The sequence below is a fragment of the Oncorhynchus clarkii genome, unplaced genomic scaffold, assembly GCF_045791955.1.
Source record: "Oncorhynchus clarkii lewisi isolate Uvic-CL-2024 unplaced genomic scaffold, UVic_Ocla_1.0 unplaced_contig_11213_pilon_pilon, whole genome shotgun sequence".
NCBI lineage: Eukaryota > Metazoa > Chordata > Actinopteri > Salmoniformes > Salmonidae > Oncorhynchus > Oncorhynchus clarkii.
In genome coordinates, this window is record NW_027260934.1 from 32818 (window position 1) to 47989 (window position 15172).

General features: G+C 44.9%; 1 protein-coding gene across 1 annotated transcript in view; it reads right to left on the reverse strand.

The window, feature by feature from the left end:
* Nucleotides 1-245: 245 nt before the first annotated feature.
* LOC139402272 (fibroblast growth factor 16) overlaps nt 246-15172 on the reverse strand; it is a 73614-nt gene continuing 58687 nt past the window's right edge. Inside the window, exon 3 of the mRNA XM_071146370.1 lies at nt 246-491. Within this exon, the coding sequence (XP_071002471.1) occupies nt 246-491 (246 nt within the window). The remainder of the gene's footprint in view (nt 492-15172) is intronic.

Sequence of the window (15172 nt, forward strand, 5' to 3'; positions counted from 1 at the left end):
CAAACAGTCCTCTCATAGTGTTAACGTCCAGGAACACAGGCTATGTTTATCTCTCTTGTTGGTGGTCCATTCGGAGGAATGGGAGGGGACCTTTTGGCTGGAGGGGCAATACATAAACACCTTCACAGGGGGAGTGGGGCTGGAGGCGTGGGAGCGAGGTCAGTGGGAGTATTGAGTCCTGTCCTTAGTCCCAAACTCTCCTCCCTTTCCTCCTCCTCATCCCTCTCTCCCAGGCTCAGCCCTGGTCACCTGTATTGGAACAGATCTCTGTAAGCCTGGGGGATCTTCTCTATTTCCACAGGCCGAGGCAGGAAGTGCGTTAGTTTCTGGTGTTTCTTCGTCCTCCCCCCCTCCCGTGGCGAGCCGTCCTTGTTGAGCGCTACGTAGTAGAAGCGTCCGGTGTCGGTGTGTTTGTAGAGCGTAGAGGCGTATGTGTTGTACCAATTCTCCTCAAACTGCTCTCTGAACACACACTCCGCTGTTAATTTCTTCTGCGGAAGAGAGGGAGAGATGGTTGATAGTGGTGTCCATACAGTAGCTTCATTAGGATATAATTCATGGAGTAGTTCATTTATATGTTATTAATATTTTGCCAACAGTTTGAGGAGGAAATGTCACAGCAACAGTTCATAACACAATAATCAACAACAAAGAGCTGCTGACGAGGTGAGAGAAGGTAAGAAGGTGGAACTAAGGGAGAGAAAGCCTACTGAGGGGGTGAGAGAAGGTAAGAAGGTGGAACTAAGGGAGAGAAAGCCTACTGAGGGGGTGAGAGAAGGTAAGAAGGGGAGACTAAGGGAGAGAAAGCCTACTGAGGGGGTGAGAGAAGGTAAGAATGTGGGACTAAGGGAGAGAAAGCCTACTGAGGGGGTAAGAGAAGGTAAGAAGGGGAGACTAAGGGAGAGAAAGTCTACTGAGGGGGTGAGAGAAGGTAAGAAGGGGAGACTAAGGGAGAGAAATCCTACTGAGGGGGTGAGAGAAGGGGAGACTAAGGGAGAGAAAGCCTACTGAGGGGGTGAGAGAAGGTAAGAAGGTGGAACTAAGGGAGAGAAAGCCTACTGAGGGGGTGAGAGAAGGTAAGAATGTGGGACTAAGGGAGAGAAAGCCTACTGAGGGGGTGAGAGAAGGTAAGAATGTGGGACTAAGGGAGAGAAAGCCTGTTGCGTTGTGGTAGGGTTCCTAGGTCCCCAATCAGCTGAACTGAACCAATGGTAAGTGTTCCAGGCTCTGTGAGGCAGGTGCTGGTTATGATAGACCAGGGAGCCTGAGTCCCAAATGGTCCCTTGTTACCTTCATACTGCACTACGACCCATAGGGATTACCATGGGTTTCTAGTCAAAAGTAGTGCACCTCATAGGGAATAGGGTGCTACGGCCCAAACATGAATCCAAGATGGCGTAGCAGTTCAGACGTCTTTGTCTTGTCGTGTCCCGAGTATATATCTTTTTTTTCCTCTGTATATATTTTGTATATATTTTTAACCTCTGTTTCAACATACTCTCCTGCAACCCGCCTCACCCAATGTGGTATGGATCTGCTATTTTCTATACTTTAGAACCGGAACCCCCAACAGAAGCTAGCCAGCTAACTAGCTACTAGCTAGTAACCAGTTAGCCACTGCTAGCGGTCATCAGCTAACCTTAGCCTGGTCAACTCCTGCCAGTCTGCACAGCGCGAGTCAACCCAGATCATACCGGACTGCTTTTTCTCCACATCTCTGGTTTCCTACCGCAAGCTCTGAACCTTTTCACCTGGATCATCACAGCTAGCTAGCTGCTATCCGAGTGGCCACCCCCTGTCTAACGTCTCTGTCCCGAAGCAAGCACCAGTGAGTTTGAAACTAGCCTTGTGCTATACCTATTTTGCCAATTGGCCTGGACCCTTTTACTGCCTACAAGGAGCCCTGCCGATCCAACACGACTGGTCTGTCGACGTAACGGCACGAGGGGGCTACAACAGACTTCTTCCGTCGCAACGTCCCTCTAAGGCCCTTCTGCTAGCATGCTATCCCCGGCCCGCTAGCTGTATGAATCGCCGCGTCTCCAGCTCGCCTGGCTACCCACTGGTCCCTATGATCACTCGGCTACGCATGCCTCTCCCTATTGTCAATATGCCTTATCCATTGCTGTTTTGGTTAGTGATTGTCTTATCTCACTGTAGAGACTCCAGCCCTGCTCAATATGCCTTAGCTAGCCCTTTTGTTTCATCTCCCACACATGCGGTGACCTCACATGGTCTAAATGATGTTTCTAGAGACACAACCTCTCATCGTCACTCAATGTCTAGGTTTACCTCCACTGTATTCACATCCTACCATACCCTTGTCTGTACATTATGCCTTGAATCTATTCTTCCACGCCCAAAATCCTGCTCCTTTTACTCTCTGTTAAGAAACGCACTAGATGACCAGTTCTTATAGCCTTTAGCCATATCCTTATTCTACTCCTCCTCTGTTCCTCTGGTGATGTAGAGGTTAATCCAGGCCCTGCAGTACCAAGCTCCACTCCCATTCCCCAGGCGCTCTTATTTGTTGACTTCTGTAACCGTAAAAGCCTTGGTTTCATGCATGTTAACATTAGAAGCCTCCTCCCTAAGTTTGTTTTATTCACTGCTCTAGCACACTCTGCCAACCCGGATGTTCTAGCTGTGTCTGAATCCTGGATTGGAAAGCCACCAAAAATCCAGAAACTTCCATCCCTAACTATAACATTTTCTGACAGGATAGAACTGCCAAAGGGGGCGGAGTTTCAATCTACTGCAAAGATAGCCTGCAGAGTTCTGTCTTACTATCCAGGTCTGTACACAAACAATTCAAGCTTCTACTTCTAAAAAGCCACCTTTCCAGAAACAAGTCTCTCACGGTTGCCGCTTGTTATAGACCACCTTCTACCCCCAGCTGTGCCCAGGACACCATATGTGAGCTAGGTGACCTAAACTGGGACATGCTTAACACCCGTCCTACTTTCTAAGCTAGATGCCCTCAATCTCACACAAATTATCAATGAACCTACCAGGTACAACCCCAAATCCGTAAACACGAGCACCCTCATAGATATCATCCTGACCAACCTGCCCTCCAAATACACCTCTGATGTTTTCAACCAGGATCTCAGCGATCACTGCCTCATTGCCTGCATCCGTAATGGGTCTGCGGTCAAACGACCACCCCTCATCACTGTCAAACGCTCCCTAAAACACTTCGGCGAGCAGGCCTTTCTAATCGACCTGGCCCGGGTATCCTGGAAGGATATTGACCTCATCTCGTCAGTAGAGGATGCCTGGTTATTATTTAAAAGTGCTTTCCTCACCATCTTAAATAAGCATGCCCCATTCAAACAATTTAGAAACAGGAACAGGACCAGCACAAAAACAACCTGGGGCGTTCTGCATTAGCATCGAATAGCCCCCGTGATATAAAACCACAAACCAATATACTCCATCAGTTAGGAAAGCTAAGGCTAGCTTATTTTTTTGTGTTTTAATTTTTTTATGTTTTTGGGGGGGGATTTTACCCCGTTTTTTCCCCAATTTCGTGGTATCCAATTGTTGTAATAGCTACTATCTTGTCTCATCGCTACAACTCCCGTACGGGCTCGGGAGAGACGAAGGTTGAAAGTCATGCGTCCTCCGATACACAACCCAACCAAGCCGCACTGCTTCTTAACACAGCGCGCATCCAACCCGGAAGCCAGCCGCACCAATGTGTCGGAGGAAACACCGTGTACCTGGCCACCTTGGTTAGCGCGCACTGCGCCCGGCCCACCACAGGAGTCGCTGGTGCGCGATGAGACAAGGACACCCCTACCGACCAAGCCCTCCCTAACCCGGACGACGCTAGGCCAATTGTGCGTCGCCCCACGGACCTCCCGGTCGCGGCCAGTTACGACAGAGTCTGGGCGCGAACCCAGGGACTCTGATAAGGCTAGCTTTTTCAAACAGAAATTTGCATCCCGTAGTACTAACTCAAAAAAGTTCTGGGACACTGTAAAGTCCATGGAGAATAAGAGCACCTCCTCCCAGCTGCCCACTGCACTGAGGCTGGGAAACACTGTCACCACCGATAAATCCACTATAATTGAGAATTTCAATAAGCATTTTTCTATTGCTGGCCATGCTTTCCACCTGGCTACCCCTACCCCGGTCAACAGCACTGCACCCCCCACAGCAACTTCCCCAAACCTCCCCCATTTCTCCTTCACCCAAATCCAGACAGCTGATGTTCTGAAAGAGTTGCAAAATCTGGACCCCTACAAATCAGCTGGGCTAGACAATCTGGACCCTCTCTTTCTAAAATTATCCGCCAAACCCACTGGCTCCAGATCATCTATACGTCTTTTCTAGGTAAAGCCCCGCCTTATCTCAGCTCACTTGTCACCATAACAACACCCACCCGTAGCACGCGCTCCAGCAGGTATATTTCACTGGTCATCCCTAAAGCCAATTCCTCGTTTGGCCGCCTTTCCTTCCAGTTCTCTGCTGACAATGACTGGAACGAATTGCAGAAATCACTGAAACTGGAGACTCATATCTCCCTCACTAACTTTAAGCATCAGCTGTCTGAGTAGCTTCTGTAAATAGCCCATCTGTAAATAGCCCATCTGTAAATAGCCCATCTGTAAATAGCCCATCTGTAAATAGCCCATCTGTAAATAGCCCATCTGTAAATAGCCCATCTGTAAATAGCCCATCTGTAAATAGCCCATCAAACTACCTCATCCCCATATTGTTATTTCTCCTTTGAACCCCAGTATCTCTACTTGCACCCCAGTATCTCTACTTGCACCCCAGTATCTCTACTTGCACATTCATCTTCTACACATCGATCACTCCAGTGTTTAATTGCTAAATTGTAATTACTTCACCACTATGGCCTATTTCCTGCCTTACCTCCCTAATCTTACCTCATTTACACAGACTGTATATAGACTTTTCTATTGTGTTATTGACTGTATGTTTGTTTATTCCTAGTGTAACATGTGTTGTTGTTTGTGTCGTACTGCTTTGCTTTATCTTGGCCAGGTCGCAGATGTAAATGAGAACTTGTTCTCAACTGGCCTACCTGGTTAAATAAATGTGAAATAAAATAAATACAAAATAGGGATTACCATGGGTCTCTAGTCAAAAGTAGTGCACTATATAGGGAATAGGGTGCTACGGCCCATATGTCTCTTGTCTAACGTAGTGCACTATATAGGGAATAGGGTGCTACGGCCCATATGTCTCTTGTCTAACGTAGTGCACTATATAGGGAATAGGGTGCTACGGCCCATATGTCTCTAGTCAAAAGTAGTGCACTATATATAGGGAATAGGGTGCTACGGCCCATATGTCTCTTGTCTAACGTAGTGCACTATATAGGGAATAGGGTGCTACGGCCCATATGTCTCTTGTCTAACGTAGTGCACTATATAGGGAATAGGGTGCTACGGCCCATATGTCTCTTGTCTAACGTAGTGCACTATATAGGGAATAGGGTGCTACGGCCCATATGTCTCTTGTCTAACGTAGTGCACTATATAGGGAATAGGGTGCTACGGCCCATAGGTCTCTGGTCTAAAGTAGTGCACTATATAGGGAATAGGGTGCTACGGCCCATATGTCTCTTGTCTAACGTAGTGCACTATATAGGGAATAGGGTGCTACGGCCCATAGGTCTCTTGTCTAACGTAGTGCACTATATAGGGAATAGGGTGCTACGGCCCATAGGTCTCTGGTCTAAAGGAGTGAACTATATAGGGAATAGGGTGCTATTTGGATGGGTATTTTCAGCCAGAGGGTCACAGGTGTCAAACTCATTCAACTGAGGGCCGAGTGTCTGCGTGTTTCGCCCCTCCCTTGTATTTGATTGATGGATTTAGGTCACTAATTAGTAAGGAAATCCCCTCACCTGGTTGTCTAGGTCGTATTAAGGAACTCATCTAGGTCTCAGTAAGGAACTCCCCTCACCTGGTTGTCTAGGTCTCAGTAAGGAACTCCCCTCACCTGGTTGTCTAGGTCTCAGTAAGGAACTCCCCTCACCAGGTTGTCTAGGTTGTATTAAGGAACTCCCCTCACCTGGTTGTCTAGGTCTTAGTAAGGAACTCCCCTCACCTGGTTGTCTAGGTCTCAGTAAGGAACTCCCCTCACCTCACCTGGTTGTCTAGGTAATAGGGGAGAGGTCAGGTGAAAGGCAGGGGAGAGGTCATGTGATAGGAAGTGGAGAGGTCAGGTGATAGGCAGGGGAGAGGTCAGGTGATAGGCAGTGGAGAGGTCAAGTGATAGGAAGTGGAGAGGTCAGGTGATAGGCAGGGGAGAGGTCAGGTGATAGGCAGGGGAGAGGTCAGGTGATAGGTAGGGGAGAGGTCAGGTGATAGGCAGGGGATAGGCAGGGGAGAGGTCAGGTGATAGGCAGGGTAGAGGTCAGGTGATAGGCAGGGGAGAGGTCAGGTGATAGGCAGGGGATAGGCAGGGGAGAGGTCAGGTGATAGACAGTGGAGAGGCCAGCTGATAGGAAGTGGGGAGGCCAGGGTATTAGTCTACAGCAATACAATATAATGATCCTCCCTAGACTAGTCTACAGCAATACAATGATCCTCCCTTGACTAGCCTACAACTCTAAAATATAATGATCCTCCCTAGACTAGTCTACAACTCTACAATATAATGATCCTCCCTAGACTAGTCTACAACTCTACAATATAATGCTCCTCCCTAGACTAGTCTACAACTCTACAATATAATGATCCTCCCTAGTCTAGTCTACAACACTACAATATAATGATCCTCCCTAGACTAGTCTACAATATAATGCTCCTCCCTTGACTAGTCTACAACTCTACAATATAATCATCCTTCCTAGACTAGTCTACAACTCTACAATATAATGATCCTCCCTAGACTAGTCTACAACTCTACAATATAATGATCCTTCCTAGACTAGTCTACAACTCTACAATATAATGATCCTTCCTAGTCTAGTCTACAACTCTACAATATAATGATCCTCCCTAGACTAGTCTACAACTCTACAATATAATGATCCTCCCTTGACTAGTCTACAATATAATGCTCCTCCCTTGGCTAGTCTACAATATAATGGTCCTCCCTAGACTAGTCTACAAGATAATGATCCTTCCTAGACTAGTCTACAACTCTACAATATAATGATCCTTCCTAGACTAGTCTACAACTCTGCAATATAATGATCCTCCCTTGACTAGTCTACAATATAATGATCCTCCTTAGACTAGTCTACAATATAATGATCCTTCCTAGACTAGTCTACAATATAATGATCCTCCCTAGACTAGTGGTTGTCTAGGTCTCAGTAAGGAACTCCCCTCACCAGGTTGTCTAGGTTGTATTAAGGAACTCCCCTCACCTGGTTGTCTAGGTCTTAGTAAGGAACTCCCCTCACCTGGTTGTCTAGGTCTCAGTAAGGAACTCCCCTCACCTCACCTGGTTGTCTAGTTAATAGGGGAGAGGTCAGGTGAAAGGCAGGGGAGAGGTCATGTGATAGGAAGTGGAGAGGTCAGGTGATAGGCAGGGGAGAGGTCAGGTGATAGGCAGTGGAAGGTCAAGTGATAGGAAGTGGAGAGGTAAGGTGATAGGAAGTGGAGAGGTCAGGTGATAGGCAGGGGAGAGGTCAGGTGATAGGCAGGGGAGAGGTCAAGTGATAGGCAGTGAAGAGGTCAGGTGATAGGCAGGGGAGAGGTCAGGTGATAGGCAGGGGAGAGGTCAGGTGATAGGCAGGGGAGAGGTCAGGTGATAGGCCAGGTGATAGACAGTGGAGAGGCCAGCTGATAGGAAGTGGGGAGGCCAGGTGATTAGTCTACAGCAATACAATATAATGATCCTCCCTAGACTAGTCTACAACAATACAATGATCCTCCCTTGACTAGCCTACAACTCTAAAATATAATGATCCTCCCTAGACTAGTCTACAATATAATGCTCCTCCCTTGACTAGTCTACAACTCTACAATATAATGATCCTTCCTAGACTAGTCTACAACTCTACAATATAATGATCCTCCCTAGACTAGTCTACAACTCTACAATATAATGATCCTTCCTAGACTAGTCAACAACTCTGCAATATAATGATCCTCCCTTGACTAGTCTACAACTCTGCAATATAATGATCCTCCCTTGACTAGTCTACAACTCTGCAATATAATGATCCTTCCTAGACTAGTCTACAATATAATGATCCTTCCTAGACTAGTCTACAACTCTACAATATAATGATCCTCCCTAGTCTAGTCTACAACTCTACAATATAATGATCCTTCCTAGACTAGTCTACAACTCTACAATATAATGATCCTTCCTAGACTAGTCTACAACTCTACAATATAATGATCCTTCCTAGACTAGTCTACAACTCTACAATATAATGATCCTCCCTTGACTAGTCTACAACTGTACAATATAATTATCCTTCCTAGACTAGTCTACAACTCTACAATATAATGATCCTTCCTAGACTAGTCTACAACTCTACAATATAATGATCCTTCCTAGACTAGTCTACAATTCTACAATATAATGATCCTCCCTTGACTAGTCTACAACTGTACAATATAATTATCCTCCCTTGACTAGTCTACAACTCTGCAATATAATGATCCTCCCTAGACTAGTCTACAATATAATGATCCTCCCTAGACTAGTCTACAACTCTGCAATATAATGATCCTCCCTTGACTAGTCTACAATATAATGATCCTCCCTAGACTATTCTACAATATAACAATCCTTCCTAGACTAGTCTACAACTGTACAATATAATTATCCTCCCTTGACTAGTCTACAACTGTACAATATAATTATCCTCCCTTGACTAGTCTACAACTCTGCAATATAATGATCCTCCCTAGACTAGTCTACAATATAATGATCCTTCCTTGACTAGTCTACAACTCCACAATATAATGATCCTCCCTAGACTAGTCTACAATTCTCCAATATAATGATCCTCCCTAGACTAGTCTACAACTCTACAATATAATGATCCTTCCTAGACTAGTCTACAACTCTACAATATAATGATCCTTCCTAGACTAGTCTACAACTCTGCAATATAATGATCCTTCCTAGACTAGTCTACAATATAATGATCCTCCCTAGACTAGTCTACAACTCTGCAATATAATGATCCTCCCTTGACTAGTCTACAATATAATGATCCTCCCTAGACTAGTCTACAATATAATGATCCTCCCTAGACTAGTCTACAACTCTGCAATATAATGATCCTCCCTTGACTAGTCTACAATATAATGATCCTCCCTAGACTAGTCTACAATATTATGATCCTTCCTAGACTAGTATACAACTCTACAATATAATGATCCTTCCTAGACTAGTCTACAACTCTACAATATAATGATCCTTCCTAGACTAGTCTACAACAATACAATGATCCCCCCTAGACTAGTCTACAACTCTACAATATAATGATCCTCCCTAGTCTAGTCTACAACACTACAATACAGTGCCTTGCGAAAGTATTCGGCCCCCTTGAACTTTGCGACCTTTTGCCACAGGCTTCAAACATAAAGATATAAAACTGTATTTTTTGTGAAGAATCAACATCAAGTGGGACACAATCATGAAGTGGAACGACATTTATTGGATATTTCAAACTTTTTTAACAAATCAAAAACTGAAAAATTGGGCGTGCAAAATTATTCAGCCCCTTTATTTTCAGTGCAGCAAACTCTCTCCAGAAGTTCAGTGAGGATCTCTGAATGATCCAATGTTGACCTAAATGACTAATGATGATAAATACAATCCACCTGTGTGTAATCAAGTCTCCGTATAAATGCACCTGCACTGTGATAGTCTCAGAGGTCCGTCAAAAGCGCAGAGAGCATCATGAAGAACAAGGAACACACCAGGCAGGTCCGAGATACTGTTGTGAAGAAGTTTAAAGCTGGATTTGGATACAAAAAGATTTCCCAAGCTTTAAACATCCCAAGGAGCACTGTGCAAGCGATAATATTGAAATGGAAGGAGTATCAGACCACTGCAAATCTACCAAGACCTGGCCGTCCCTCTAAACTTTCAGCTCATACAAGAAAAAGACTGATCAGAGATGCAGCCAAGAGGCCCATGATCACTCTGGATGAACTGCAGAGATCTACAGCTGAGGTGGGAGACTCTGTCCATAGGACAACAATCAGTCGTATATTGCACAAATCTGGCCTTTATGGAAGAGTGGCAAGAAGAAAGCCATTTCTTAAAGATATCCATAAAAAGTGTCGTTTAAAGTTTGCCACAAGCCACCTGGGAGACACACCAAACATGTGGAAGAAGGTGCTCTGGTCAGATGAAACCAAAATGTAACTTTTTGGCAACAATGCAAAACGTTATGTTTGGCGTAAAAGCAACACAGCTGAACACACCATCCCCACTGTCAAACATGGTGGTGGCAGCATCATGGTTTGGGCCTGCTTTTCTTCAGCAGGGACAGGGAAGATGGTTAAAATTGATGGGAAGATGGATGGAGCCAAATACAGGACCATTCGGGAAGAAAACCTGATGGAGTCTGCAAAAGACCTGAGACTGGGACGGAGATTTGTCTTCCAACAAGACAATGATCCAAAACATAAAGCAAAATCTACAATGGAATGGTTCAAAAATAAACATATCCAGGTGTTAGAATGGCCAAGTCAAAGTCCAGACCTGAATCCAATCGAGAATCTGTGGAAAGAACTGAAAACTGCTGTTCACAAATGCTCTCCATCCAACCTCACTGAGCTTGAGCTGTTTTGCAAGGAGGAATGGGAAAAAATGTCAGTCTCTCGATGTGCAAAACTGATAGAGACATACCCCAAGCGACTTATAGCTGTAATCGCAGCAAAAGGTGGCGCTACAAAGTATTAACTTAAGGGGGCTGAATAATTTTGCACGCCCAATTTTTCAGTTTTTGATTTGTTAAAAAAGTTTGAAATATCCAAAAAATGTCGTTCCACTTCATGATTGTGTCCCACTTGTTGTTGATTCTTCACAAAAAAATACAGTTTTATATCTTTATGTTTGAAGCCTGAAATGTGGCAAAAGGTCGCAAAGTTCAAGGGGGCCGAATACTTTCGCAAGGCACTGTATAATGATCCTCCCTAGACTAGTCTACAACAATATAATTATCCTCCCTAGTCTAGTCTACAACTGTACAATATAATGATCCTCCCTAGTCTAGTCTACAACTCTACAATATAATGATCCTCCCTAGTCTAGTCTACAACTCTACAATATAATGATCCTCCCTAGACTAGTCTACAACTCTACAATATAATGATCCTCCCTTGGCTAGTCTACAACTCTACAATATAATGATCCTCCCTTGACTAGTCTACAATATAATGATCCTCCCTAGTCTAGGCCCTGATTGGTGAACCACTGATCCATTCATCACTCTTCATCTGTTGTCCAGAGATAACTAACCATACCATTCATCTGTTTCCATAGATAACTAACCTTACCATTCATCTGTTTCCATAGATAACGAACCTTACCATTCATCTGTTTCCAGAGATAACTAACCTTACCATTCATCTGTTTCCAGAGATAACTAACCTTACCATTCATCTGTTTCCAGAGATAACTAACCTTACCATTCATCTGTTTCCAGAGATAACTAACCTTACCATTCATCTGTTTCCAGAGATAACTAACCTTACCATTCATCTGTTTCCAGAGATAACTAACCTTACCATTCATCTGTTGTCCAGAGATAACTAACCTTACCATTCATCTGTTGTCCAGAGATAACTAACCTTACCATTCATCTGTTGTCCAGAGATAACTAACCTTACCATTCATCTGTTTCCAGAGATAACTAACCTTACCATTCATCTGTTTCCAGAGATAACTAACCTTACCATTCATCTGTTGTCCAGAGATAACTAACCTTACCATTCATCTGTTGTCCAGAGATAACGAACCTTACCATTCATCTGTTTCCATAGATAACGAACCTTACCATTCATCTGTTTCCAGAGATAACTAACCTTACCATTCATCTGTTTCCAGAGATAACTAACCTTACCATGCATCTGTTTCCAGAGATAACTAACCTTACCATTCATCTGTTTCCAGAGATAACTAACCTTACCATTCATCTGTTTCCAGAGATAACTAACCTTACCATTCATCTGTTTCCATAGATAACGAACCTTACCATTCATCTGTTTCCAGAGATAACTAACCTTACCATTCATCTGTTGTCCAGAGATAACTAACCTTACCATTCATCTGTTGTCCAGAGATAACTAACCTTACCATTCATCTGTTGTCCAGAGATAACTAACCTTACCATTCATCTGTTTCCAGAGATAACTAACCTTACCATTCATCTGTTTCCAGAGATAACTAACCTTACCATTCATCTGTTTCCAGAGATAACTAACCTTACCATTCATCTGTTTCCATAGATAACGAACCTTACCATTCATCTGTTTCCAGAGATAACTAACCTTACCATTCATCTGTTGTCCAGAGATAACTAACCTTACCATTCATCTGTTGTCCAGAGATAACTAACCTTACCATTCATCTGTTGTCCAGAGATAACTAACCTTACCATTCATCTGTTGTCCAGAGATAACTAACCTTACCATTCATCTGTTGTCCAGAGATAACTAACCTTACCATTCATCTGTTGTCCAGAGATAACTAACCATGCCATTCATCACTCTTCATCTGCTGTGTAGAGATAACTACACAGACAGTCTGTCTGTTGTTATCCCCAACATAAAGGACCTGCTATAGAGACAGTCTGTCTGTTGTTATCCCCGACATAAAGGACCTGCTATAGAGACAGTCTGTCTGTTGTTATCCCCAACATAAAGGACCTGCTACAGAGACAGTCTGTCTGTTGTTATCCCTGACATAAAGGACCTGCTATAGAGACAGTCTGTCTGTTATCCCCAACATAAAGGACCTGCTATAGAGACACCACTGAGAATCATTGTACCATCTAAACCAATGAGAATCATTGTACCATCTAAACCAATGAGAATCATTGAACCATCTAAACCAGTGAATCATTGAACCATCTAAACCAGTGAATCATTGAACCATCTAAACCACTGAATCATTGAAGCGTCTAAACCAGTGAAATATGTTTTCCATTACCTCAATCATTGTATTTTCAGTTGTTTGAGTCTGGTATACAAAAGAAAAAGAATGGGAAGCATAGAAATAGAGCACATAGAACAGACCTACTGCTTCTTAAACTGGCTTTCAATGAGAATGACAGATCTATAACTGACATTTCTATGTGTATTGGATTGGGTCGCCCAGAAATGTGCATATTGCCACTTTAAAGGTTTATTCAGCTGTATCAAAGTATTTAAAAACTGTCCATCAGGGCCACCTCAGCCTCACATACACCCTGTGAGCTAACCTGCAAATAGTCCTGACTGTGTATACTTAGTGAACTTGGTCAAATATGTAAATATTTTAACGTCTCTAAAACTAAAGGGAGAAGGTTCCTATCTCGTCCTAACTCAGGGAACGGATGAGTTATGGGACCTGGGAAGATTTTTGACTATTTCTTAGAAGCCCAGAGTCATGAGAGGTAAACACCATGCCTGTCTGTTCTGCGCTGGTCTAGTTGTTTCTATGACAACCCGTACAACACAGAAGTCCTCTATAGCTGCACACGGTATCTTTACTCATCTCTCTTCTGGGTTCCTGCTACAGGTCCACTAAGGATCAACGATATGACCAACCTGATGTGAATATGTAGGTGTAACAACACAGGCTGTTTGGAGATGACTGTTCCCTGTTCCCTATGACAATAATGTTTTCTGATGAGGTGCAGGGTGAGGTGAGGAAGGGTGGAGGGGCAGAGAGGGGTGGGGTGAGGTGAGGTGAGGTGGAGTGGCAGAGAGGGGTGGGGTGAGGTGAGGTGGAGGGGCAGAGAGGGGTGGGGTGAGGAGAGGTGAGGTGGAGGGGCAGAGAGGGGTGAGGTGAGGTGGAGGGGCAGAGAGGGGTGGGGTGAGGTGAGGTGGAGGGGCAGAGAGGGGTGAGGTGAGGTGGAGGGGCAGAGAGGGGTGGGGTGAGGTGAGGTGGAGGGGCAGAGAGGGGTGGGGTGAGGTGAGAAGAGGTGGAGGGGCAGAGAGGGGTGGGGTGAGGTGAGGTGAGGTGGAGGGGCAGAGAGGGGTGAGGTGAGGTGGAGGGGCAGAGAGGGGTGGGGTGAGGTGAGGTAAGGTGGAGGGGCAGAGAGGGGTGGGGTGAGGTGGAGGGGCAGAGAGGGGTGGGGTGAGGAGAGATGAGGTGGAGGGGCAGAGAGGGGTGAGGTGAGGTGAGGTGGAGGGGCAGAGAGGGGTGGGGTGAGGTGAGGTGGAGGGGCAGAGAGGGGTGGGGTGAGGAGAGATGAGGTGGAGGGGCAGAGAGGGGTGAGGTGAGGTGAGGTGGAGGGGCAGAGAGGGGTGGGGTGAGGAGAGATGAGGTGGAGGGGCAGAGAGGGGTGAGGTGAGGTGAGGTGGAGGGGCAGAGAGGGGTGGGGTGAGGTGAGGTGGAGGGGTAGAGAGGGGTGGGGTGAGGAGAGGTGAGGTGGAGGGGCAGAGAGGGGCGGGGTGAGGTGACTAGAGGTGGAGGGGTTGAGGAGAGGTGAAGGGAGGAGGAAGAGGGGTAGAGGAGATGGGCGGGTGAGGTGAGGTGAGTAGAGGTGGAGGGGTAGAGGAGAGATAAGAGGAGAACATAGAGGAGATTATAGAGAGATTATGAGGAGAGCATAGAGGAGATTATAGAGAGATTATGAGGAGAGCATAGAGGAGATTATAGAGAGATTATAGAGGAGATCATAGAGGAGATTATAGAGAGATGAGTAGATTATAGAGGAGATTATTGATGAGATTACAGAGGAGATTATAGATGAGATTACAGAGGAGATTAGAGGAGATTACAGAGGAGATTATAGAGAGATTATGAGGTGATTATAGATGAGATTACAGAGGAGATTACAGAAGGAGCATAGAGGAGATTATAGAGGAGATTATAGAGGAGATTATAGAGGAGATTGTAGAGGAGATTACAGAGGAGATTATAGAGGAGATTATAGAGGAGTTTATAGAGGAGATTATAGAGGAGATTACAGAAAATTACAGAGGAGATTATAGAGAGATTATGAGGTGATTATAGATGAGATTACAGAGGAGATTACAGAAGAGAGCATAGA